At 37.2% G+C, this 27558-nt stretch overlaps 1 protein-coding gene across 1 annotated transcript in view; it reads left to right on the top strand.

The window, feature by feature from the left end:
* CDKAL1 (CDK5 regulatory subunit associated protein 1 like 1) overlaps positions 1 to 27558 on the top strand; it is a 408038-nt gene that overhangs the window by 134063 nt on the left and 246417 nt on the right. Inside the window, exons 6-7 of the mRNA XM_018077689.2 lie at positions 3513 to 3561; positions 18327 to 18447. Of these exons, the coding sequence (XP_017933178.1) occupies positions 3513 to 3561; positions 18327 to 18447 (170 nt within the window). The remainder of the gene's footprint in view (positions 1 to 3512; positions 3562 to 18326; positions 18448 to 27558) is intronic.

The following is a 27558-nucleotide window of genomic DNA, read 5'->3' as shown; positions in this document are numbered from 1 at the left end:
GAGGTTATGTTTTTTCCCAGATTCCATGTCCTGCAAAACAGTTCCAGGATATTAATATTGGTTCTGAGGCAACTTGGATCCTTTCTGAGAGCTTGGAAGAATTTGCACCACCATCCTCAACCTTCATGTCTGTCAGCACTCACAGGTCACGTAGTGTGAGACTACAGACGTGGCACATTGCAGGCATGTCTTTGGGTCTCTTCCACCTAATAGTCATCTGTTGAATGTGATTGTGACAGTACAAGGGAACTGGGGGACTTTCTTTGGTGACAGATGAACCATGTGTGCGTTTCTACACTCCTTTTGCTAATTATGGGAGCTTAGCTTGGAGAGCTCAGGACTGCTGTCTCCCAGAGGAGTGCTGGGGTGTTCTGGGAGGTGTATGGTTTGCAACTGTGTGTTCAGTGGCGACCTGTGGCTTCAGCCCCAGCGTGGATTGCCTCATGTCTTCCTTGTGTGTATAAGGGCTGGATACATATGACTGCTGAGCTGTACTTAGGCCAAGCTCTGATCCCACCAGGAAGGGTCAAGGGTTTTTCCTGGTTTTTGTTTCAGCTTGGGCTTCACGCTTTGATACAACTCTCTTTTTCCCTGCTTTCTGACCAGTCAGTTTCCTGCTTTGGCAACTCATTCATCCCACTGACCTTGCCTGCCCTCTTGGCTTATATCAATCTCAGCCCAGATTTCTGCATCAGGCCCGACTTGTGGTGGTTGAGTGGGGGTTTTTTTTGTGTAGTTCTACTTAGCTGCCTGCTCCAGTTGGCCAGTAGCTTTTGCTGTATTCAAGTCCTAATGGAGACCCATTTGTAATGGACATTAAGTCCACCGTGTACTTGCCTATGCTACAAACAGGATCTCACAAGTTCTGTGGAGCCAGGTGTGGTGCACTGACTACATCCAGCAGTCCTGGGGGTTTGGTTTATTGAGATGTGCTGCAAAGAAACACTGAGGAATGTTGTCTTTTCCCTTTATACACCATTAAGATCCTTAAAGTTTCTGAACTTCATGGGCTTCCTGATGCCTGATGGAGACGTTATTGGGTCTCACTTGAGTTTACAGATGCCTTTGACACCACTCCAGAATTTTCCATAGTGAGATGTGAGGAAAAGAATCCTGCAGAGCTTTGTATACCCCAGAAAACTTAATTACCATGACTTTGACTTTTTTTCTTCTTCTTCTTTTTTCCCCTCTTTTTTTCCAAATAAGAATCCACTAAACCCTTCCCTCTTTCCACACCAGATTCACCTCAGATCTACTTAAATACTTTTATCTTCATCAATACAGACTGGAAGCATTCCACATATTATTCTTGACCACTTGGGACTTTAGGCAAACAATTTCCAGTCATTTGAGATGAAAAATACTTAATGTGGAAAATAACAAGTAAGGCAGAACAAACATCCATTTCTAGGTGCAGATCTCATTATCTCTTAGACCTGTAATTTTAATTACTTACATGAACCATCTTCTTGACAGGCATATTGAGAATAATTTAATTTATCCAATAAAATGAAAATGCAATATAGTGGTCGAGGACTTTTTTAAATCTTTATTTAACAGGGGGTTTACAGCAATGCAAAAATTCCCCAGATGTGCAACACAGAAAGTAATCATAGGTGGCTGAGGTTATAAACTTGGTTATAAACCAGGTTTCTCATATTTTAAAGGATTAAAATTATTATGAACTTAAGCCGTCTAGTATTGAGATATGTAGCAGTAATATTTTAGGCAATTTATTTGGCACAAACTTTGTTCTCTGTCTATATTTGTAGTTGTAAGTGTGTGCACTTTTGTTTTCAAGTGTCATTTTTTAGTTTATTTTTAAAACATTAAATAGAAAGTCTATATGTTAAGTTTCTTGAGTCATAAGTTTTAAAGCTATATCTGAAAGGGGTATGTACACAAGTATGTAAATATGCATATGTATGTCTTTAATATGAATGCTTGTGTTTCAGAAAATTGTTTAAATATATTTATCTTTTAATAAGATTATTAAAATGCAAATATTAGCAATAATTTAATTTTTAGAATTCGAAAGTAATATACTGTATTCAGAAATCTGAAGTGGCAGACATTTGTGTTTCAAAAAGGCTTTATTTCAAAAAGTTGAAAAAAAAAAGAAAAAGTGCTTTTACATGGACTTGATCCAACACCCAAACAAGGAAAGGAACTGACTCCTACTGACTTGAGTTGGGAACCCTAGATCAGACTCTAGCTACAGATGAGATTTTTTTTTTTTTTTACCTTCTATTAGACTGATTGTAAAATAAATGTGAAATAGAGAAGATTAAGCAGACATATGTTTACAGAAAATGACAAACTCAGTGGTTTAGGGCACAGAGACTTAATGGCTTTGATACCAGAGATCCAAGTTCCAGGCTCCTTGTTGCAGGCCAGGTTCTGCTCTTGAAGCCTCTGCAATTGTGCTTTTCTGCTTGTTTTGGAAACAAACCAGTAAAAAACTCCGAGGAAAAGGCTGCAGAATTCATGCTAAATTTAGTTCGTATAGTGTACAACTTAGAGAAACAGTGTTTAAAAAGGATTATTGTGGGAAAATTATAAACTAATTTAAATGTGACAAGTAAGCTTTCCTTCAATGTATGTAAACATCTATACATATTTATAGTAGACATTACATAGAATAAGTGGTTTGGATGAAAGCTGTAGGAAGAATCTCAACTTCAAGAATTTCTGAATGTTTAATTTTGCAATGTTAATGCTGATTCCTTTTACTCTATATACCAAAACCTCTACAGTATATTGGCCACTGACTTTAAATAAAGATTAATGTATCTAATTAGAAATAATTTAATTATTTAGCTCATTATGGATGAATATTGGCAAGTGTAACACTAAAACATAAATTTGTTGTCTTTGCTGCAGATGCTATGTCATGGTCATTAAGTATTATTCTGTCTTATTAAAAGCATGAGGGTGTTTCCTTCCATTTCCAAACAGTGCCTGCATTAAGTTCAGGAGAATATCTTGTTCCCTTAAACTTCACCACAGTACTTTTAAATTTCTTCCCATGTGCCAGTGTCTTTTCCCTGCAGTACTTCCTTGATTTTCTCCCCTGTAGTCTGCCCTGACAATATCCTTAGTTAGCTTCTTGTTATATTCTCTACCATCTCCTATTTTGATGTGGAGGGTGGGGTGAGGGAGCACTTAGGGTCTCTTTGAGGGTGACCACTGCCTTTCACAGACCATGAACAGCAGTTAAGGCCTGAACTCTTTTCTTAGGTCACTCTTGTCTAGTGATTTGATGATTTTTGCCAAAATTATGAGACCTTGTTATTTTTGAGGAAAAAAATTGGTTTAAATTAGATGGTGAGTTTTAAAGTTACTTTTGGCAGATGGACCAAGACGCACAGAAAAAAAACCTGGCTAAAAACACAGCCCAAAACTCTTTACTTCCCCTTAGTCCAGAAAGACACACTTTTTTAAAGAAGAGTTTATATAAAAGTATGTCCATTTGTTGACTACTTAGATATTTGCCTTCTGACTTTTTTTAGGTTCAGCAGATAGATCGCGTAGTAGAAGTTGTGGAAGAAACTATTAAAGGTAAGCATCACACTTGAAATAATTGCAGCTAGCCTGAAACATGTTAGCTAGCAGAAGTGCTGCTGGTATGTTCTTTATCAACCTAATGCTTACTTTCTTCTCTAGCTAAAATTCTCTAGTTTTTACAATGCTATACTTTGTCATGTTGCTTTGTGTAAGTGATAATTTCAGGGATGTTTTCTGTCAGGAACTCTGTGGATTCATTTTAAGTGTAGGTGGGTGTAGGGTATTGTATAAAGCTCCTGCACTATCTTAATTCAGTGTTATATGTCTACTTTCTTTTGTTTAGTTCTCTAGTGTTTTCTTCTTTTCCGATGTTTTGGCTTACTTCCCTAAACTTTCCTCAGCAGGACAGATAAATTATCTTCTGGTTTAATGTCCTTTATAATTGCATTCCTCTCTGGCTGTCTTCATGTGTGTGTACACTTAGTACTTTGCAGTGAAGGAGAGAAAAAAGAGTATTGTTTCTGCAGCCTGACTAGTAAACATTTGCTATTAAATAAATATATTTGTCTGGGTCTTTCTGGGTTACCTAAGTTTGTCTCCATTAGTTATCAGACCATAAAAATTACTGTTCCATGAAGCTTTAAATTACAAGGTTTAGTTTAATTGGCTGTACTTTCAATATAAACAAGTGTCTAATCCACAAGACATTGTCTGTAACTTTAATGCTGGAGTTTGATGTTTTTGAACTACAACAGATTTAGAGCAGTACAAAATTGTAAATGGAAAAAAAAAGCTACTATCAAGAAATTGTGTAGTGTGGTCTAAGGCTTCTAGAGCTTGTGGCTTGAAGGCCTTGAGAGTCATGTTGCTTTGAATGTTTTCAGAAGTGAAACCTGTACTCTTATGTACTCCCAACCAAAACTTTTTCAAGTTTGTCCTTAACTAATGCCATTTGATTTTTTGGGTAAAACCTACTGTACCATACAAACAAAGCAGAAATACATTCAACATATTCATGTTTGTTATTTAACAAGCCAAACTGTTTTCCCAGAAACATAATGGTATTTATGACAATGTGTAGGAAATGAGGATGCTTCATGATTTTTACAACATCACAGTATTTCAGATCCCTATCTGTTTTTTTCTTGAAATTTATTTATCCTTAAGGGAGTAAGATGATATCCTAGGTCAGCATGCCCTCCCTTTTCAAAAATGGGCTTTGTAATATTTATACTGACTCCAGATATTACTGCTTTTTGATAACATAATTACTCAGGTTGTTGTGACTGAATATTATATAAATATAAAGATTATAAATAATCTAGAGCAGCTGTTAAAATAATGATTTTCACGGAATGGATTTTTAGATTGCATTTTAATCATTGATACAATTCTAGAAAATAAGGTTCATAGACACACTGAGAAACATTTAAACTTCAAAAAGCATGATTTTTTGGAAAGATTTTGGTTCCTTTCTAGCTAACTAGAAGTAATTTGAGTTAAAAGGAGAAAGTGGACTGTTGAATTCCATACATAGTGCCAATTCCATCAGAGATTTCCCAAAAGGTAGTGGAACACAGGATTTCTGAAGTTTTATTGGAAAAAAACAAATAAAAATGGCTCCCCAGTGTGAGAGAGACATGGACATACTGGAGAGAATCCAACAGATATGGTTAAGAGACTGAGGCCTTTCTCCTCAAAGAAGAGCCTGAGAACACTGGGGATGTTCATCCTGGAGAAGAGAAGGCTTGGGGGGGATCATAAGAATGCACATAAATACCTGATGAGAGGGTGCAAAGAGGATGGAGGCAGGTTGTTTTCAGTGGTGGCCAGTGACAGGACCAGAGGCAATAGGCACAACCTGAAACATGGGAAGTTCCCTCTGAACACCAGGAAACACTTTTTGACTGGGAGGATGACTGAGCATTGGCTCAGCTTACCAAGGGAGGTACTGTTCTGGATGTGTCAAAAAACTGTCTGGGCATGGTCGTGGGGATCTGGCTCTAAGTGGCTCTGCTTGAGTGAGGGGGTTGGAAAAGATGATCTCCAGAGGTCACTTCCAGCTGTAATCCATCTGTGACAATAAATCTACAGGAAAGGAAATCAACAAATTCACAGAGGTCATAGCATATGATAATGGCTTACTTTTGTAAGAGTCAACGGTAAAAATAGGAGGTTTTACTTATGTTTCTTTAATTTAAAATTATTTAAAGAAGAGGCATTAATTTATGTATTTGGGAATCATCTACTAATGGAGAAGAATGTGAAACTCTTTTTTACTGTTTTATGGAAAGAGTCTAATCATGAACTTTCATTATCCAAGTGAAGTAAAATGCTGTAGATAACAGGACTGTTGATTAAGAATATTTTATAATATAAAATAGACACATGGTAGAAGATTAAATTAATGTAAGACCAAATTAAATGTAACCCTCTGTCTTCATGAGTCTACGTCATTAGTAACAGCTTCTGAAGACACTAATGGGTTCAGGAGATGGAGGTGACGTGGGACAAAGGATTAAATACAAATTCCAAATTCAGAGCCAGCTTAGAGCAGTGAGTTTTAAGTTGGATATCATTCATAGCTGAATGATACAATTTTCTTCAAATTTTTTTTTTTTTTAAGGAAAATCTGAAGTTTGCCAAGGTGGTATTCTCCTGTGATGTGGCCATGTATATATTGAAAGCTTAAAAAATATTATATATTGAAAGTTTAAAAAATGTTTTGACTGAGTATTTAAATTGAATAAGTGTGAACTTCATAGTGTCTGCACTCTGTAAGGCAGCTGTCTCTCTAGACTGGTCAGCCTAACTGAGTTGTCTGGATTTTCTGTCCAGATTCCAAAGTGGCCAGTATTAAGTCTAAAAGTCTGGCTTTCCCTGGGTTCCCATTTCTTGAGGGGTACCTTAGGTTTTTTTTTCTTGGATGCTTGAATTTTATAGTGCATGGTTTACAAAAAGGGAAACTTTGTAGAAAGAATGTTTTCCCTTACTTTTTATTTTCCTATTAGTCATCTTTTTAGTTTTTCATGAAAATGGCTTCCCTGTTGCATTTGGTTGAAAGCTTACTGTACTCCCAAACAAAACTGATTTCTTGGAATTATTTAGATCTCTATATGAAATACAAATGGGTTTCTTCTAGCTTTATTTCTTAGTCTTGAGGGCATTGTCAGGAAAACCTGTTAAAAAGTGTCATTCTGCTGGGTCAAGAGATAGTTTAAAGAAGTACATCTTCGTGGTGGTCTTTACCTCATCTGTGTAAAGATAGCATAATTGTCAGTTCCCAACTCTCCATTGAGATAATTCTGATAAACACTTTTTCTGTGACTTTGTCTTTTTTTTATCCTTCCTTGTCAGAAAATGAACAAGAATGTGCATGTTCGTTATTGCATTAACAACCGAAAGAGAGACAGAATTTTTAAGAGACTCAAGGATTTCTCATTTTTATGTCATCCTGACTTTTATCACAGGTCTTGAATTGAATCTGTGAAATATCCTAATTATCAAGTAAATTGTCAGGTAAAGTGTCACTTCCAGAAGCAGTCTTTAATAGCAGTGCAGTATTTGTATGCAGGTCATATCTAATTAATATTTTACTGTGTCCCAAGATATATTTTAACTAGAGGCATCTTCAACTACTTTTCATATCACATTGTAATTTATAATCTGAAACCTCTATACTGCCTGTGAGTAGCTAGACAAATTAATTCAATCTCAGTCTCAGAACTGGGTTTCTCTAAGTGACAGGCACAATTGTGTAGCCAGTGTGTGTTCCTGATTAACGGAATGGTTTCATCATGCAAGGTTCTGATTTAACAGTTTAGTAAACCTTGCTTCATCTGCACATCACCCAGATTTTAAGACTGGATTACAGCAGTTTTTGCAACATTAGGGCACCAATTCCCACTCATGTACTTACTTTTCCAGTTATGTGTTATGATGATGTAGTATGTTAGGAAAGTATTGCTAAGGAGCTGTGGTGTTGGTGAGCTATGAGAAAACAGGGTTATAATTGATGTATGTTCCATTATTTAGTAAAATTTCTGTGCAGAGCGAAAAAGCTGTTTGGGCTGATCAGTCTCTATAGTATGCTCTAATAAACTGAAGATTTGTCTGATGGGAGCCACAGAATATCTTTACGGTGATTGCTCAAGTCAGCATTTTATTAACCACTCTAAAAGCTTTTTTTAAAGAAAAATCACTGTGTGTGTACAAGCTTGGCTATAAACAATTTACAGTAGGCAAGATAATACATTTGTTCGGTATTTTAAAGAAGAAATGTTAACTGCTAAATGCAGAAATTCCTGTTTTCTTGGCTTTGAATTTAGGTCTTCAGAGATATGGGTCTTCCCCTTTCCTTTCTAGACATACTCTCAAATCCCATGTTATTAAAGCTTTGTGGGGGTGGAAGGCATGGAACCAAGAGTATTTGTGTACAGTCTCCTTTTAGCTTAGGCCTTAGGGAGATGAAGGACGCAGGTTGAATTGAGTTTAGTCCACATTGTGTCTATAAAACATAGTTTTACAATGGGCCATTAGACCTGATTATAAAAAACAACCAAAGGAAATTACTTCAGGGTTGAACCTTTTATACTTAGCATAACCTTTCTTGATTTCAGTCACGTTGACCTGTCTGGTGAAGTTGCACATCCATTCTCAGTTTAAACATTAACCAGTATTTACTAAACTGTTAAATTGTCTTCATGTGGTTAGTAATTATGGATTGCTGATAGTTGCAGTGTCTGTCTGTATGAGAATGAGCAGATAAATGGTACCTATATTATATATAAGCTAATGTGTAGAATGTATACTGGATTATCTACCTTAGTGAGTATGTGTATATATGTATGTGTTTGAATGCCAGCATATTAAATATTTGTGTATGGTTTTTGATTTCACTATAATCTGCTGATTACAGTAGATAGTCTCTTTTCAATTTCTGTAATTGTGGGAAGAGTAGCGTTGACTTAACAAGCTGATGACAGGCCAAATGAAGAATAAAAATTGGAAGAGTCAGGAGTTCCTATTTGAGGAAAAGTATCATTTGGCTCCCAGTCAGGAAACTGACTGTTTGTGCCAAAGTGCAGCTTCAGGAGGGTGAGAGGGAGGGTAGTGGCCTCATTGAATCTGTTTCTGTTTCTATCTCATTTGAAAGGACACAGAAAGGGGGGGAGAGTTTGGGATGGGTTGTTTTATTTATTTCACTGTGTGGTGGGACCTTGGCTGGCTTTCAGACCCCCACCCAACCACTCTTGCTCCCTCTCCTCAACAGGGCGGGGGAGAAAATAAGATGGACTAAGTTTTGGGTCATGATAAGGACAAGAAGATCACTTGCCAGTTACCATCACGGGGAAAACAGACTTGACTTGGGGGAAATTAATTTAATTTATTGCCAATTAAAAATAGAGTGGTGAGAAACAGAGGAGAAAACCAGAGCTAGCTTCCCCCACCCCTCTTCTTCCCAGGCTCAGCTTCACTCTCTCATCCCAGACTCCTCTATCTCCTCCCCCATGAGTGGCACGGAGGGACAGGGAATGGGGGCTGTGGTCAGCCCATAACAGCTTCTCTCAGCTGCTTCTGCCTCCCCACACTGTTCCCTTGCTCCAGCCTGGGGCATTCCCATGTGGTCATCCAAGAACTGTGTGGGTCCTCTGCATGGGGTGCAGTCTTTCAGGAACAGGCTGCTCCAGTGTGGGTCCCCCACGGGCCACGTGTAGTTACTGCCAGAAACCCTGCTCCAGCATGTGCTTTCCACAGGCTCTTCTAAAGGCTGCAGAGGAACCTAATGGGGTGCTTGGGCCACCACCTCCTCCTTCGCCCACCTTGGTGCTCACAGGGCTGTCCCTCACACTTCTTTTACTTGCTGCCAGGCAGAGTTTTTCCCTTTCTTATACCTCCAATGGCTGTGGGGCTCAGCTGTGCCCTGTGGCCGGGCTCTTGGAGCCAGCTGGATCCAGCTGTGTCTGGTGCTTGGCAGTCCTTGCCTCTCCTCGCAGAGGCCCCTGCAGCCCCATCCACACACTCCGTGAGCAGTGCCACATCTGTAACACTATTTCTAGGAGGCAGAATTGCCTTTTAAACTGAGACTGTGGAAAAGTAAAGGTACTAACCAGAAACACTGTGTTCAAGAGCAGGTTAGATAAGGCCATGAGCAACCTGGTGTAGTTGGACATGCCCCTGCCCATGACAGGGGTTTGGGACTAGATGATCCTTAAGGTCCATTCCAACCCCTTAACATTCTGTGATTCTATGAACTTATGCTAGGGGCTGTCTGTGTTTGACAGATTAAAAGAAGTGGAGGGGATAAAATCAGGTTTTCAATAGGCAATATATAGAGCTACAGTGTCAGTAACTTGGTGACATGACTGTGGTTAAAAGATTTATCATCACTCATGTGTACATATTAATCACTGAGGTTAACAGCATCATGTGGTACATGTCACCCCCTGACCCTAGATTGGAAATTTTGGAGTTATTCCTTTTTAAACAAATATGGAAACATTTATGGAAATAGCGTTATGAGTAGAAAGATTGTCACTACTGAAACCAGTATCATTTTGTTTTCTTCTATTATTTAAGAACTACTGCGACAACAAGCATTGGCTTATGAAGGACCTGTCTGGAAGGTGTTCCACTGTATGGCTTTTAAGTGAAAGTGTTTTTGTGCAGCCGGATGCTTCAGTGAGAGCACTAGCTTGCATTTCAGTTGCCCTTTCTGATTACTTACTAATAGTGCAATGTACTGAAGAAATGAGTTCAAAATAGTAATACCATTATCTGTACCAGTATTAATTTTGGGAGTTTAGCTTTGTAGACTGTAATAAAAAAAAACAAAAACAAAACAGTAGAGCATGATGAGGAATATACATTAGTTGTGAGGAAACTGCCTCTGCAAAGACAGATTTTAATTGCTTTTTATAGAACAACAGTAATTGCGTGGCTCAACATTAAAATCTTACCTGCTGGGGCAAGAGATTTCTGTTGCCATCAATTGGTTTCTGTTCTTACAACACAGTTTATTGCTGTTTTTGCTGTGCCTGTTCAAATGCTTTTGGGCATGCAGTGACTATTAGATGTGTGAGATGATCCAGGGTTTTAGATAGGTTTTGTAATTATTTTTCTCAGTGTAATGATTTCATTGATTTAGCTTATAAAACAATAGAGCTGACTATCTCTGTTATGATGGTCATTGTTGTGACTTTATTTTGTAAGTAGTTCACAGAAACTGAATGGGAGATAAATAGTGCCACAGAAGAAGAAAACAAGCAGTTGAGGGGAAACAGACTGAAAATCTCAGTAGCAAAATTGTGATTGGTCATCGTTAAGTGAACCTGTGATTTGCACAGGAAAGATGCCTTTTCTTCCTGACCTGTATGTGCTCTTTTCCATGCTTTCAATGAATGACCATCTTACAGCATCCCTGTTTTTCTGTCCTATTCACATTGGTTAGACTCAGCTAGGTTTAGCTCTGTTAGAGTCATTGTGGCTCGTAAATGTGAAGAGTACCTCGTTTAAACCAGTGGAATTTAATAAAAGCTTGTTTTTGCATACAGTGCTAAGTTCAACTGAGTGAAGTTCAGCTCTAAGGCTAAATTTGGTTTGTTCAACCTGTACCCCCCAAAACATTAGGCAGGTTACTTGAGCTGCTGCAGCTGGCTCTGACAATCCTCCTTTCAGCATTACCTTTCCTCAGAACGCAGCCTGTTTCATCTGATTCAAAATGTCTTTTCCCTTGAAAGTTTCTCTCCAGGATCTCCTGAGGTTTTGAGCAGAATCTTTGATCATAATCAAATGCATTTCTTCACAGAAAGGTGAGGACAGAGGGTCAGGGGAACTCTTCCTGTAGTCGATTCTTAGTATTGTCCTTCCGAGATGTAGAATGGTAGCCGGCATTTTGAGTTCAGAGGAGATGTATCGTTCAGTCACTCTTGCAGAAAGACAATAACATCATATGATCTCAAAATAAGTAGGGGAAGCTATTGAATCCTGAAAAAAGGAATAGTGTCTTTATAGGGCATTTCATGTGTTTCTTGAATACTTATATTCTTCATTTAACTTGGTGAAATTTTTGTATGGACAGTAATTCCTCATTAATAGTTTTCTGTTTTTCTGTTTTACTTGTTGTACAGTATGGTTTTAATGCTTACAGATATTGTTTTGATTGAATCATACATTAAAGACATACCAAGAATAAAGAGGTATTGTATGTTTAATAGAGAGAAAGTGATGTATGAATTTTAGCAATCTGGGCCACCTGCAGAACTTTTCTTCTGAATATCTTGTTTTTGAAATTACATACAATGAATTTTAAAAAGCTTCTATTGTCACCTGTATGACACATTCTGGAGTCTTCTGAAACAATATTATTGTTGGATGCTAATTCCAAGTGCAGTGCTTAGCAGTTGTCAGCATTTCAAGCTCGTAACATACGTGCTGTATGCTTAGTAATACCTGCACATTTCTGTGAAGCTTTTTAAGTTGGTAGAGGGTGGAAGGCAATCTTTTTATGAAAAAATTTGAATTGCAGAGACTGGATCAAACATACCACCCTCTACTGGCATTCTGATGGGATTGGTTGCCTGGCCCAAGACATGCTACCGTGCCACTCAGGGAAAGATCAGTAATTCTGACAGCCTTAGTCTGAATTATTCCTTGTCTTGTAGTGGACCCAGTTCCTTCCTAAACCAGTTGAAGCAGTCTGACTGTTACAGTATATTCCCATCTTCACTGATCTAGAAGAGGAATAATTTATATTAGCTGCTTGGCCAGGAGCAGGCCAGGTACCTTGCAGTTAGGTTTGGCTTTTCTTTGCTTCCTGTACTTGAGCCAGGAAATCCCACTGATGACACTCAGGGATGCCAACATGCTGCTGGCCAGCTGGGGTTGGTTTGGGTGGGAGCATCCACACAGCAAAGTCCTAAACCAATTAGTGTCCTTGTTTTCGCACTTGTGTGTATCTGGCAGCTTGTGATTGCTCTGGGGAGTTTGGGAATTCCTTTGAAATCAGTCATGTCTGCTGTGGGACAGCTTGTTTGTGCTGCAGGGCAGGGAGAAAAGATGGGAGAGGAGCTTATGGTCTGCCCTTGCTACACGTGGGCTTCTTCCATCAGAGACAGACCACGGCATGGGCTCTAAGCCTACCTGTTCTCTACAAGCTTATCAAGTCTGAGTTTAAAGCACCTCCAAATTAAAGAGGTTTAGGCTCAAATATGATTAACAGCCTGGCTTAGCTGTAGAGTGTGTTAGGCAATTTGTGTTGCATCCTTTTATTTCAGATGGTATTTTTTTCTGTTAGTCCTGCCAGAAAATCCAAAATAATTGTTTAGAAGGTTGGTTTTACCCAGTAGTTACAGAGCTAGAAGAGCATAACTCTGGAAATAAATCCAGTATTCAAATTTTGTAATAGCTCCTGATTTGCCTCTTCTGCCTTTACACATATTTTTATTTTGATCTTCTTGACTCTCTTTTCTCTTGTTACTTCTAATCCTTTTCACCTTTTATATTTGCTTGATGCTCCTTTGAGTTTTTATCACTGCTTTTGCTTCTTCTTTACACTTCTTCCTTTTGTTTTTCTTTGAAGAAATTTACTACTTTGTTTTCCCTTCATATAGCTTTACTTTCCTTAGCCACACTGCTCCCATGTGCCATTTTTAGCAGTGCTAGCCTTGAGGAAAGGAAACTCTCTATTCATTAGAAGCAAATAACGGTGGAAGGAAATGTGTGCAAGAGTACATGAAATAGTGCTTAATCCTTTTCCCTGAAGATGCTGTAGAAGATCAGACAGGTTGGTGAGAGACATCAGGGAAGTATAGAACAGTGCATTGGCAGCCGTGTTGTGAGGAAAAAAGTGTCTTTCAGGAAATGGTGAATAACCTCTAAGCATCATGATGTAACTGGGAAAAGGAAAGAATGGGTAACAGAACGAGCAGAAAACAATAGAAATTTTTGCTGCCAAGGCTGGGGTTTCCTGCATCTTTGAGGATTTTCTTTAAACTCATGTTTTTGAACTGCTCGAGATATCTGCACAGAACTTTGAAGTTAATAGTTAAGAGAGCTCTGCGTCTGGCTGGAGTTGTGTTTCAGAGGTACACTTGTAGCTCCAGCGGGGTGTGCAGGGATGGGGAGGGATCCTCAGTGGATGCCCTCTTCCATTGTCCAACCAGATACTATTTCCCAGCAGCAATTGAGGGGTGCAGCCTATGGACAGAGTGAAGCTGATTATATTAATATCTGATACAACACTGATAGTCAGTTAAAGTTAACTAAGGATGAATAATCCAGCCACTTATTCTTGTAATAAACTAGGAAAATACCAATCCAATTTGAATCTATTTGCTCTAATGCCATTAGCATGCTTCTGTGGTTCTAGGTGGTGGGTCTGATGGTAGGCTGAGGTACACAGGACATTTCATGTTATGATCTTATGGCAGAGAAATTCCATTGCCTGTTCCCTTCATATATTTGTATGTCAGGATCGGGCATTCTCCATCACAGTCCTGAAGCACATGCATCCATGATTAAAGACATACATGCCATTAATGCTGTGTTACTTTTTGATGTCCTTTTTAGCAAGTAAAAAAAAATACCTCGAAAATATTTTCATTCTGCACACTGATTTATCAAGCTAGACACATTTGAATGCCCTCTTTTAGGCTAACAATAGGATTTAATATCCTGATTAATTCATTCCAACCTCATCGTTTTTCCAGACAGCGCCAAGTGATATGAATTACATCCACTGACTTCTATGTAAAGATGAGTTTAATTTTAAAGAGTTCTGAAAACTAGAGAGCTCTGATTTATTTTTTTAATTGTTTCTAGGTTGATTTCATTTACACTTGCTATGAGTGATTCTGCTCTGTAACTGTCCTTGTTGGACTTGGTTAGTACTGCTGTGTAGTAATCTGTATTAATTATCTACTAATTAGTGAAAATTTACTCTGAATCATGACCTAAACAATTTTTTGTTTGTTTTGTTTGTTATTTGTGGTTTCTTTTTTGTGCTTTTTTTTGTTTGTTTGTTTGTGGAGTTTTTCTGAGGTTTTTTTTTGTTGTGTTTTTTTGTTTGTTTGTTTGTTTTTGTTTTTTGTTTTTTTTTCCTTAGGGAAATTTTGTCTGCAGTTAGACTATGTGGAAGTAGAAAAGTTATTTTTATAGCAGAAGAGGTTTATATACCTAGGCTGTTTAGGCTCTCATATCTAACCTGACTAGCTCTCTTTGTCATTAAGCTGTGTTTCAAAGTTTGCATCATCCAGTGAGCCATCAAAAAAGGTGTGTTGTTTGTTTGATATCTGAGGTGGAGCACTCGTCGTTATGGTGGTAGACTTGTGATTAACTCAGATTTCAGAAATGTTTCTTTCAAAACTGAAAGGAAAAGGAAAGAAACAAAACAAACATAAGAAGAAAGACTCCTTTTAAGTTTGTGACACCTGTTTTGCTTAGGTAAGTTATCCAACCTGTAATGTCAGAGAGAAGGTAACTTAATCAGATAAAATGCTTTGGAAGTAGAGCTTAATTGCAGTGTTTTACCCCATTCTAAGCTTTGAAAGGAGGTTATAAATGAGATTTAAAATTACTGCTTTTTCTGTTACGCTTGATCTTAGTGTGGCCTTAATAGTGCTGGCTAGAGAATATAAAAAAATGTTACTTAGCCATTTCCTTATTGAAGACGACAAAATACTTATTTTTAAGTTTTCTTGAAATAAATATGAGGGGAAAAAAAAGATCTACAGTATGATTCTGTGTTTATCAAGTTGTGTTTTATTAATAGCAACAATTCTGTAAACAGATGCTTTAGTGATTACTTAAAATGAAACAAAATAGTCCTTGTATGGAGTAGGAGAAAAAGGATTTAAGGTCACAAATACTGTAACTGAGTGGGTTTTTTTCTTAAAAAAAATTAAAAAATTGAATGTGTCTGCAAAGAGGTCACAGTAGTTGGATGGGCATGTGCTGTTTGCTTTTTGGAAGCTTTAAACTCTCTGCTGAAAGTCATCTCCCAGTACTGCTTTTTTTTAGCCTCTGGTGTCTGGACCGAAAAGTGCAGAGATGTTGTTATTCCCAAGTTCCACACAGGTCTTGCAAGCCTCATATTAACTTGAATGTCAGTGTCATTCTGATGTTGAAAAGTAGGAATATGGGAAATGTATTTCATGTGAAAATAAGCTGCCATATTTGATTGCCAGACCATGGATTTCCTGAGCTCAGGAGTGGGGTTGGGGTGGATGTTAGCGTTTAGTGAATCACTTGGGAGATGGTCACAGAGCAGGGATTTCTCTCCTGAATAAAGGAAGTTTCTGAAGGTAGGAGAGGCTGGGTCTTATACTCCCTGTGAGCTATGTTTGCTGTGTAGAATGTTCTAAGGTTTTTTGGTTGGTTGGTTTGTTGTTGTTGTTTTTCTCCCTGATGTATATGGTAACTTATTTAGCATCTGAAGGACAAAGATCTGTAAGAAGATAGAAGCAGTGCTTTTGAACAAGATTTTTTAGGCTACAGTAGTGGTTTGTCTTTATTTTTTTTTTTACCTGATTTCCTAAGAAGAGATAGATTATAAACTTGTGCCTCCTGCACAAATCTGTCATTGTTTCCATTCCCTCCCTCCTTACAAGTTTTTCGTCCTTTGACAAATTTCAAACAGACTTATGACAAGTTTTGTAGGCTGAAGGACACACTTTTTTTCAGAAGTTCCATGAAAAAGTTTGCCCGTTTGATTAATACTCCCAGTATGAAAAAGGGAGAGCATGAGCTGTATTCTTATTAGAGAGCAGTAACTCACATGGCTGTTAGCTGTGAGGGTGTGTGGAAGTGAAGCCTCACTGATTCTGTGCTCTGAGATGTTACTTGTGGGGGGGAGGTGGCAGGTTGGTTTTGTGGTTTGTTGGTTTGGTTTTGTTTTTTAAACTTAAGAATGGTGGTTTGACCCCAGTTCTAAGTGTATGAATTTTAAATTTTGGGTAACTTGCTGTTAAGCCCAATTGTTTTAAGTAATATTTAATTACTGTGAATTGTTCCACTGTATTTTCAGCCATAAATCCAAATACAGTTTTAATATAGTAATGTAGTTGAATATTTTAAAAATGGACAAACTGGTTTATACCAAGTAAACCACTCTATTAAGAAATACAAAAAGACATGTTCTCTGCTTCTAGTTTAATTCTTACATTTTACATAATGCAGTAACTTTTGTTACACAAGTAAATAAAATGGTGCCATGCTTGCAACTCCTCAGGTAAGCATTAGATTGGGAAATAACTGAATGTATTGTGAGACAAAGATATTGCTATTGTTGTTAGGAAAAGGTAGAAGTGAATAAGTTAACAAATATTAATAGGATAAATACCATATTACTAAATTCACAGCAGGATATAATGAAATTTTTGTCAAATGCAACTGCAGAAGTTATGCCTTTTATTTCGTGTTGACATTATGATGTGTCCTATCAGTATTAAGTGTTATGTCTACTGTTGGTATTAACCATTATGCTGTCAGGTCACTGCTCACTTCTTCATTAGGTCATGTATTTGATTGAGAATTTTTGTGTATCTTAAAAAAGCCTGAGAAAGATGGTATACTAGTAGTTTTCATGCAGGCTGTCATTGCCATATCACAGAAATAAATTCAGAGTATGAATGCTATGTTATTAAAAAAATAATTTTTGACTTCTCACAACAGGCAGTGAAGAAAGGCTTTGGCTGATGAAGGAATTAATTTTGTAAATAGCTGTTAGTAATGTAAGTTAGGAACTTTGGTTGAACACAGGTTTTAATTGATTTGTTTATAGACTTTGCTATGGTGGATGTAGCTCAACTTGTAACTTCATAGTTGCATACAATCCTCTCATCCCTCTCCTGTTTTAGGGGAAATTTTTCTTCTCTGAAAGATTTGAGGGATTGTAGCTGTAGCTATCAAAAAGTTTTCAACAAATACATGCTTTCTCTTGCTCCTTCCCTGCAAGTAGTGGTTACTTTCCAACTCCATTCAGGAAAGCATTAGCTTTCCCTTGCTGTCTCTCATCTGCCTATTCTAGGCTTTGTGCAGTAAATGATATGTCTTATATTTATAGTATGCGCTGCAATAATATACACAATTGTTTTGAGTCTTCATTATTAGTTCCTCCTTCTGAATATCAGCAAACCCTGTCATTTGTGCTCTTTAAATATAGGTCTTGTTGTGGTATGACTTATGTACTGTTGTAGGCAGTTGGTGAAATTATTTGTATTTTACTCTCTGTATTTTACTGGTTTCAGGAAAGGAGTTGTGAGGCAGTTTTCTGACCTACAGTTGTCTTGGTGTGGGGAGGAATATGCTCAAATCTTGGTAATCAGCTTAACCATGGACATGTTGTCAGGATATGCTTCACAGCACTTTCCCTCAGACTTACACGGTCAGATACCTTTGAAATGTGTTGGTTCTCCATATTACAAGCTCAAAAAGTATTTAGATGCTTATTACCTACTAATTTAGGTTTGAGTGAAATTTTTGGGAAAAATATTTTAATCCTGCCATTTAAATATTACTTCTATGTTGATATTTGCTAGAGAATCTGAAAATGAAACTGCTTAGATCATTTTAATCGGCTAAAACAGAAAATGCAAGTGTGAAAAGATAATTGGATGAAATAATTTGTTCGTTTTAAGATCTTGTATTTTACCTGTCAGTGTCTCTTTTTAAATGCTCCAGTTGGTGGAAATAGATTATTACATCTCATTCTCATTTTCAATCTTTGAAGTATAAACACTACTTCTAAAGAAGAGCAAATCAAAACAAATATGATGGGACTTGTTCTTTGTATTGACTGCATTTTTTTGCTTCATTTGAAGGTCATTCTGTGAGACTGCTGGGTCAGAAAAAGGATAATGGAAAACGTCTGGGGGGAGCACGACTGGATTTGCCAAAGATTAGGAAGAATCCACTGATAGAAATAATTTCCATCAATACAGGGTAAGAATCTTCAAAATTTATAAAACATACAGTACTGCTGAGGAATTCCATTTATATCTTTCTGCAGGCCTAGTGTATTACTCCTCAGCTACACAGAAGGAGGCAGGATGACCACTTTTGAATAGTGAAAGACATGAAATTATATTCTTTCTGGAAAATGAATCCCTGCTTCTTTGGATATGAGAAGAAAAGAGTATAGAGAGAGGTTTTTTTCCCCATGGTCTTTTGATTTCTAAGATGGTAGTTCAGGAATATTGTTAGTAGCTCATTAAGATCTGTAAATGTCATTAAGATCCATCTGATGTGATTGTCAGCCCAGATGTATTGATTACTAAATTAGATATAGTTACTTCTGTCGTGCCCCTCTAATATGTTTAAAGATCAGGAGATATCCTGTATATATTTATTCTTTTCTTTGTTTGAACAAGCTACTCTCTCCTATCAATCAGCAATTTCCCCGTAAGACCACAAGCTTCTGTTCTGTATTCCTATTTTGAGGAATTCTATTTTAATCTCCCTTACCTTGATACTTTCCTTTTCTCAACTCCACTTGGTAACGTCCCATTTTGTTAGTTTACAAAAAAAAAATAAATAACAAAACAGCAAGAACAAAAGAAATCCCACACAAGTCCTCTTCTGATTTTTCTATCTTCTCCAAGTTGTATAGAAATTTCCCTGATGGCAAGATTTAAAATGCATTGTTCTAGGCATTCCAGGTGGGTGTGAATTTGCTGCGTAGAGAAAAAAAATGTGGTGGATCTTCCCTCACTTTGAGTTTAGATTTGCACATTCATAAACATTTCGTAGAAGAGTTTTGCTACTATCATCTTTCTTGCTTCCTTGTCTTTAAGTAATGTGGCCTTAATAATTTGCTGTAAAACATAGTGTGCTATTTAGGTCAGAATACCAGTTCAAATTTTAGTCTGGCTGCTTTTTCTTCCTCTGATTTTTGGTAAATATATGGGTGATGTTTTGTCATATTGCTGAATTATAATAACTTTTTAAACTGCATTTTCATGCATGGATTGTTTTTGAAGTCTGGATATGAGCTTTTCTGGTGCAGTTACTTTAAGTGATCCAAATTCTTTCCCTTATTGGCTTTCCTGTTGACATCTTGTTTGTGCCCACGAAAATGCTTTTTGTGATTAAAAATGAGCAAAGCATTCTTTTACATTTGACCATGTCTGAGCTGAGTTTTCAGATGTTATAAATTTTCCTTTTCCACTGAAATTTATCGCAATCTAATGTTATAATATCTTTCTAGTTGTAAATGTTGTCAAGGTGGTAAGCTAATTGAGCTATGGTCTTGTTCGTATGTCTTTTGACTTGTAGTAGTGAATTTAAGATGGCAGAATGTATTGCTATTTCTGATAACAGGTTACTGCTACCCTAATTAGAGAGGTTAATACAATAAGGGTACTGTAGGGTATTAGGCATAGGTGGCTTATGAGAGTAGCAATCATTTGAAAATTCTTTTTAGTGTACTTTGAACAGATGTATTTTCATACTGGGTTTTGAAAAAACAGTTATTTCCCAAATTGATCAAACTGCAGACAATTAACATCTCCTTAAGATGTTGCATTAGGAAAACCTTTTCTTCTGGACCTGATAGTTTACAAGCACCAATTGCTTCGCTTAGTGGTTATTGCTGTTCTCAGGTCAATGGAATATGTGTTTTATACCATAAAATAATCTAAAAAATACTAGAAATGACAAAATTATATTTATTTCATGGAGAATAAAGTCAAATATGACTTGATAAGCATTCTGAAAGCCTGAAACAAACAAATCAGGTGTATAAGACACCTAAATTAACTAATATCTCAATCTATGTTATATTACCTCCTCTCCTGTCTCTCCTGAATTACATTTTTTTGTAATTTTATACTTTCCTGTCTTTCTCTTCCTCTTTCCTCTTCCCCAGCCTCTCCACCTGTGTATTGTAGGTGACGTTTTTGGTTACTATTCTGGGTTTGAAAGTTAAAGCATAGCTTTAGAAAAGCAGCAGCACTCGCAGTTTCTGAAAATACAAAAATGTAACCAATGAAAAACAAGACACGTATTACTCACTGTGATTTGCTGTGTTAATTTTATCAGATTTGCCTTACTAGTCTGGCTATGGCAACTTTCAGAACCAACACCATGTTGGAGTCAAGTTGTTTTCTCTGTGTAGAGACTGGAGAAAACTTTGAAGACTAGTTTTTGATACAGTGCTCTTTATTGAGAGATGAGAGTCCTCTTTACTGAGGTGAGTTTGGATCAGACTGTCAGTCTTAAAATAGTAAGAAATACTTGGTTAAAAATAGTGATTTCCTCTTTTGAAATGTGTTTGTCTGATACTGTTGAGCAGCAGCATGAGCAGGGTTTCTCCATGAGGGAGGACAAGAAGGGACCTGAGGATGCCACCAGCACAGGCAGTGCCCACACCCAACCTGGTGCCATGGGGCCTGAGCAGTGTGGGCAAAGCTGGGGGCTGGTTGTAGGACCCACCAGCAGTGCCAGATGTGACAAATCACAGAATCATAGAATATGCTGAGTTGAAAGGGACACACAAGGATCATGAAGTCCAACTCTTAGCCCTGCACAGGACATTCCTAAGAGTCACACTGTGTGCCTGGGTGATGAATTATCACCCAGGGCCTGGGTCTATCCAGGGGCTCCAGTCAGGATCAAAAGGATATGAGCTGGAGACAAGACTCAGGACAAAGGTACAAACAACACAGGTCTGAGGTCCATCCTGGAGATGAGCGCAGGGCTGTAAGCAGGCATAGTAATTAAGCTCAAGCCAGGACAGAGAACATAGGCCTTTGCCTAACTGGGGCTCCTGGCACAGAGCAGGCTGATGGATACAGCAGCTGAGGCTGGTCAAGTCAGCACTGTGAGAGGCAGTGGTGTATTACCATTTCCACATGGGGTCTTAATGAACTCTTGTCCTCTTCTGTAATTCTGTGGGGGAAGAAAAGGCTTGTTGCAGCATGTATATTCCTTATCCCCAAAATATTGGAGTCTTTGAGGGCTCACACTAACCCCTTTCCGTTTCCAGTAGTAGGAATACCTTTATGTACAAGGACATCTGCCAGCTGGAACTATTCTTCTGAGAATTCAGTAGGACAACTTTATTTTTGGAGTCTCCAAAAATACTGATTGTTAAGATATGTCTCATTCTCATACAACTGTGTCTGAGAACACACAATTGAAGTGGGCACAATTGAAGTGCAACACTAGAATAAGATTTGTTTCTTAACTCAGGATGCTGTCAAATTTGGTAATTAAAACAGTGAGACTTCTTGTTATTGATTTCTTCTTCTCTCAGACATGAAGGAAAAAAAATCCTGCATTGAAGGCTTCTTTCCTTGTATAACCGTGAACTTTTTCCCTACTTATCCATGCACAAATGTAGGCCTACATATGCATACGTCCCTCCACATCTGTTTTCCCCAGACTTTTGCTGTACATGAGCCTCCTCAGGGCTTCCTCAGCTGTTCCTTTGCATGAATCAAGACTGTCCTATTGAGGGACAAACATATCCATTACAGTATACAGTCCGTAATAATAATTTAAAATAAACCAAAATGAAAACCCACTAGCTGTAGAATATCTGTGAAGATTAAGTGCTACTTCTGTCTGTTGTGAGCCAGCTCAGAGTTTTCACGCTTGTACCTAAAAAGGTGTTGCTCTGTCCTTGGAGAGACCAGGGTCTTGTTCAGTGTTTGGCTTTTTTTTTTTTTTAAGGTAATGGACAGTTTTTTATACTGTTAATTTTGGTTGCACTGAGGTTTGCTGTTTTCTCCTTTAGAAGTCCAAACTGTCTTTTTAATTTACCACGGAAGTTAGTGGTTTCTGTCAAGAGACTAGATCTCTAGAGAAAAGCTTCCATCCGAGAAGCAACATGTTTCAGTTTCCAAGTATGTTTGCAGAGACTATGGTGAGTTACCAGAATGGGGCACAAGAGACTTACTAGACATGATGACACACAAAGATATGTTAATGACTTTTCATTTTTCCATGTTCCAGATATATGAGTCCTTACCATCCCAGTATCCCATACAAGCTGTAGATTGACCTCTGTATTTCACCTCTTGAATAAGAGACCTTTTCTTCCTATACTGTTCGCTTTCTCTGTTATTGCTTAGAAAACTTTTCAACATTGTTCAAATCAATTCTTCTTTTTTTTTTTTTTTTTTTTAAAGGAGCAGGCAGTTAATAAAAACTAGTGATTCTGACAGTGCTTGGATAGTTGTCTTAGTAAGTTTCACAGTAATATTAGGAGACTTGAACCTGGAAACATTGATTTGTTCCTGTACTCCAAATCAATTTTCTGCTTTGAATTAAGGGCATTTGGTTAAATCTCTTTCACTTTTATTTATGTCATAAGCATGTATTGTACAGGTCATCCTCCTGGAACAAGCAAGGTAACAGTAGTAGAATAGCAGGTTAAATACTGCTTGGAGAAAAGACAGTTAATTTTTTAACTAATCTCCTAATGTGATTATTCCATCTGTTAGTTTGAAGTAAGGAAGGGAAGTGTTCTCAAATTCATTTTGCATTACAGCTTCATTTCAGTCTAGGGAAAAATCTTTTCTCCTTGTGGTCTAATCGTCATTAGTGCCAGTTTCATAACCCATGTAGCCACTTAGACAGCTCTCTTTAATAAGATCAAGACTTGATCTTCCACATGTTAATTAATTCTGTATCCTGAGCTCTTGGCTCTGTAGCTTGGACTATTACTAATGTATCTGTGTTGTTTGCATGACTTGAGCTCCCTTGTTAGCACTCCTGTACGTTTCAAATACAACTTTGTAGTTTTTGTGGATGCCTTGGGAAGCATGAGAGGAGTGTAGTATCACCTGAATATGAACCCACACTAGAATTTACTGATGGGTGGGTTTGCCAAAGTGCTTTCCGTATTCTTTCTAAGTTTCTACCTCTCTCTTTCCTTCTGGAGCAGACAATTTGCTGTACTGCTAATGTGACTGGCTAGAGAAGAATGAACACACATTGAACAGGGAATTCAAAATCAAAAGGAACATAGCAGTGTACATGCATGTGTTAGACGATCTTGAGAGTGCAGATCTGTTGCAACCCATGTCAAACTTGCAGTGTGAACATATCTAAAAGGCCAAGTCTCTGTTGAGGTTTTTCTGGTTTTCTCCCTTATATGAAGACACTGCATGAATCCCATATATTCTCGAGTCTCATTCTCTTGTTACTTTCCTAGATTTCCCTATAAAGAAGCTATTCAGAGGACAGGAAGATGTTTAGGATTCAGCCCAGCAAACACGAGCATCTGGGTTTGAGTGTATTTCTGAGAACAACAGTCATACTGAGACAACTCTGTAATTCAGTGGAAGCACTGTCCACTTATCAATCTTCACATCTGTGTATATTTTCTTTTGGGAGAAGGGCTTTTGAAAGCATTATTAAAGTGAAAAATAAATTCAAATTACCCATCCAATCAAGCTTGATAGATTATTCCTGTAGTGCTAGAGCAGCTTAGAGAATATCAGCACGATACCTTATGTCAGAAAGATTTTCAGATCTGCTCTTGTGTCTTAAATATAACACTTCAAACTTAGTGCTGAGGAACTGCAACCTTTCTCCTCACAGGAAAGTCCTTGCTAGCAAACTTTTTATTAAGAGTGAACATACATAGTAGTGCTTAAAAGCTTGATGTGTCTTCCTAATTTTGTAGGTTTGTTTTAAGCCAAGCTTTGAAGTTCTCAAGTGGTGGTCGTTCAAAATATTTCTAAGCTGCCAAAGGATCTGAATCTAGCACAAGAATTAAAAAAAAAAAAAAAGTAGTTCTACATACAGTATTTGGTTTGTTTCATGAATCAAGTAACAAAAAATCCAGCATTAAAATAAGCTATAAAGTTACTATTGTCAATCCTGATTTTCCCATGCAGGAATATTTCCTTAGTTGTGAATTGTGAAAGGTTAAAATTCTCTTCTTTCATAATTTTCTCTTATAAGCAGCTTTTTCAGTTTTATGATGAATTGGGGAGTATGAGGATTTAATTTTCTGGAAGAGTTGCATTTTAAGTTTGTAATTAAAATAGTTCTTCTATAGATTTCAGTTCAACATTTGCTTAGGTTTGAATATATAAAATATATAAAATATATAAAATACCCTGGAGTTGTATGTCCATGAAAGTGCAGGTAATTCTGGTTTTGTTTTTGTTGTTTTGTTTTTTTTTTTTTTCAAATTTGCCAAAAAGAAGAGTTCATAAATGTAAATGAAATGCTTTCAACTCTGTAATTTTTTAATGTGGTTATCCGAAATATTTACTTTAGTTACCTTTTGTCACATTTAAAACTTGACAACACTAGCTAGTTTTCTTCTTCCTTACTTTTAGTGATTAATAAACAGGTATCTGTAAGGTGTTAGGTTGCAAAAAAAAAATGTAAAATGATACTGGTAAGAGATCTGAAAAGTTTTTGGTGGTATTCAAGGATTCATTTTGCTATAGATAGCTGTCATTGAATCAGCACGTATTTCCAGCTGCTTTTGTTGTTAAAAGCAGATCATATTCCCATATCATTGCTGCAATTGGTGAGATGACTCAACAACAACAACTATCAGTAGGTTCCCCAGATGATAGTACGCAAGGAGGGCAGTGACATCATCTCAAAAATGAGGGGATTGCAAACAAAAAGATCAAGAGGAGAAGCACAGGGGCTCTGTTTGCTTGCTCCGATGGAGGAATAGTTATTGCTTCCAAATCATTTGATGCCATTACACTGACAGATGTGTAGAGTCCAGTCAGAACAGTATTTATTCCTTTGCCAGCATAAGATACTCCAGAGAAAGATACTGATGGCCTTGGGAACACTTGATGATGCCACTGCAGTTTTTGTCAGTGAAATGTGCATTAGTTATTAGTCTGACAGTACTGCAGGGAGCCTTAGCAGGCTCAGGTGCAGAAGCAGAGGCCCAGGAGCACGTGACATAGAAGACAGAGTCGGGAGACGGGTCTAATGAATTTAAGGGTCCAGTATTTCTCGGTTTTGTTTTACCTTGGCTCTTGTCCAGCTATATCAGAGAGATGCTGCATGGCTACACTGGCTTGGGCTTGCAGTGCTGATCCTGCAATATTCTGCTCCTGCTCTACCAGTTCAGAGTGTCTCTTCTCCAGAAGTCAGGTCTGCTCCTCCCCTTGAGTTACAATACAACTTTCTATTTTCATATGGAGACCCATATACCATGGAGTGACTGCAGATGGACACTAGTATTTGGCACTGAGGAGCTCTCTGCAAGAAAGGGAACTGAACATCATGGACATGATCATAAACAGGCAGCACTCAGTGCTGATTAACTGAATATAGTCTAGCCAGTCTGAAGAGTGATTTAAAATTAATATTTAGCAAAGTAGTATAGAGATCAACAAGGATGCACTAGATTTTTTCTAATTACAGTAACAAGTTACTGTTTGTTAAGTCCATAAAAAGAGGCCCTTATTATGATTGTTTAATCCCTGAACTCTTGCAGTGACCTGTGTTGCCTGTCCAGTTTTTTGGCTAATTGAACTGTTTGACCTAGATTTCTACCTTTTTGTGGCATTTAGCAAGCATTATCTACACCTGTGGGTCCACCTTTGAAAATGCTTTGTGAATTCTTATCACCTCTGACTCCTTTGTAACAGGGATGAGTTTTCTGGAGTCACCATCTTAAAACCATACCAAAACATCTTTGATTTCTCAGAAAAGGACGTTGCGGCTTAAATTTGACAACTTGTGAAGCCAATGCATTTCTCTGCTGGAATTAGTGGGATATTTCAGTAATAATCTCATCAGTTCAGCAGAAGAATTGCTATTTTTTTGGCTTTCTATGTTTACTCTTGTGAACTCAAATCTGTTCCTAAGTACAATGTTATCTCTAGATAAAAATATAGAGTGTGTTGGAAAATGAAAATCCTTCTGGTATGTGAAAAATCACCTAGTGTTTGACAGTGATAGGCTTGGTTTTTTGGCAACTGATTATATACTTTTGTATATCCAGCTATGACACAATGTTTTCATCATTTCCATCTTCTAAAATACTGCTGTCCCCATTTTGAATGGATAGCCTGAATTATAAATCTTTTCATATTTGGCAAACATCTCTGATTGAATACTTACAAGGTTGAATTCCATATCTTCAATTTACCTGATTTAGTTTGTTCATTAATGACATACAGATTTCCTATATTTTAATGTTTTACTTTTCAAGGTAAGTGACACTGCAGTTGAAAGAAGATTTTAGTTTTTAGAATAAAAGATCAAAACATGTTTTGATCTACATTCAATATTATGCTTGGAAAGGCAAAATATTTTTTTCTGATTATTATAATAATATAGTTAGTATATGATTATATGTTACATTACCACATGTTGTATTTATTTTTACTTTAGTTCAAGATAAATGCTTAGAGTGAACTCCCCAGGAAATATGAAGTTATACAATTACTTTGGCCCTACCTTAGCTTATAATATTTAAATGGATACTTTGCATAACTATTTAGCTCAAACATGTATGACATGCTAGACTCTACTGTGCCAGTTACCTTCAGAAAACAGGGAAGGTAGAAAATCTGGAAGGATAGTGTATGTGTTTTTGAAAGAAAACCTCTGCTTTTTTGTTTATATTTTAGTCAGTATTTGCATGTACATATATTTAGATTTTAGCTGTAGTATACCAAGCGTGTATTTCAACTATTCATGTACCACAAATCAATCTGTTCTTTGGCACAATTCACAAAATCCTTTACATAATGAAAATGATAGATGACATAGTTGTGTGTATCTAGGCATTTTAATTCTAATCATAAAATCTGAAAAGCTAGTAGTCCAAAGCTTGCAGAAACCACACAGCTGTAACTGAGGGAAAAGGCAAAACAGTTGTTTACAACAGAAAGTTTTAACAATCTACTTTTTTGCCTAAGGTCTCTTTCCACTGCAACTTACTGTAACTCACAGCCAAGGTCATTATTTCCTAATTAGATATTCAAGCAGTGTATTGATGACACACTCTGAAAGATTGCTCTTTTTTCAGCTATTACTAATTCACATTTGTTGAAGGCATATAAAATTATATGTAACAGTCTGCTACAAAAAATGCTACAAAATCTCCAG

This window comes from Manacus vitellinus, unplaced genomic scaffold (assembly GCF_001715985.3).
Source record: "Manacus vitellinus isolate BGI_N305 unplaced genomic scaffold, ASM171598v3 scaffold_39_pilon, whole genome shotgun sequence".
Classification (NCBI taxonomy): domain Eukaryota; kingdom Metazoa; phylum Chordata; class Aves; order Passeriformes; family Pipridae; genus Manacus; species Manacus vitellinus.
Note: the sequence above shows the minus strand (reverse complement) of the source record. Positions and strands in the feature narration are given on the sequence as shown.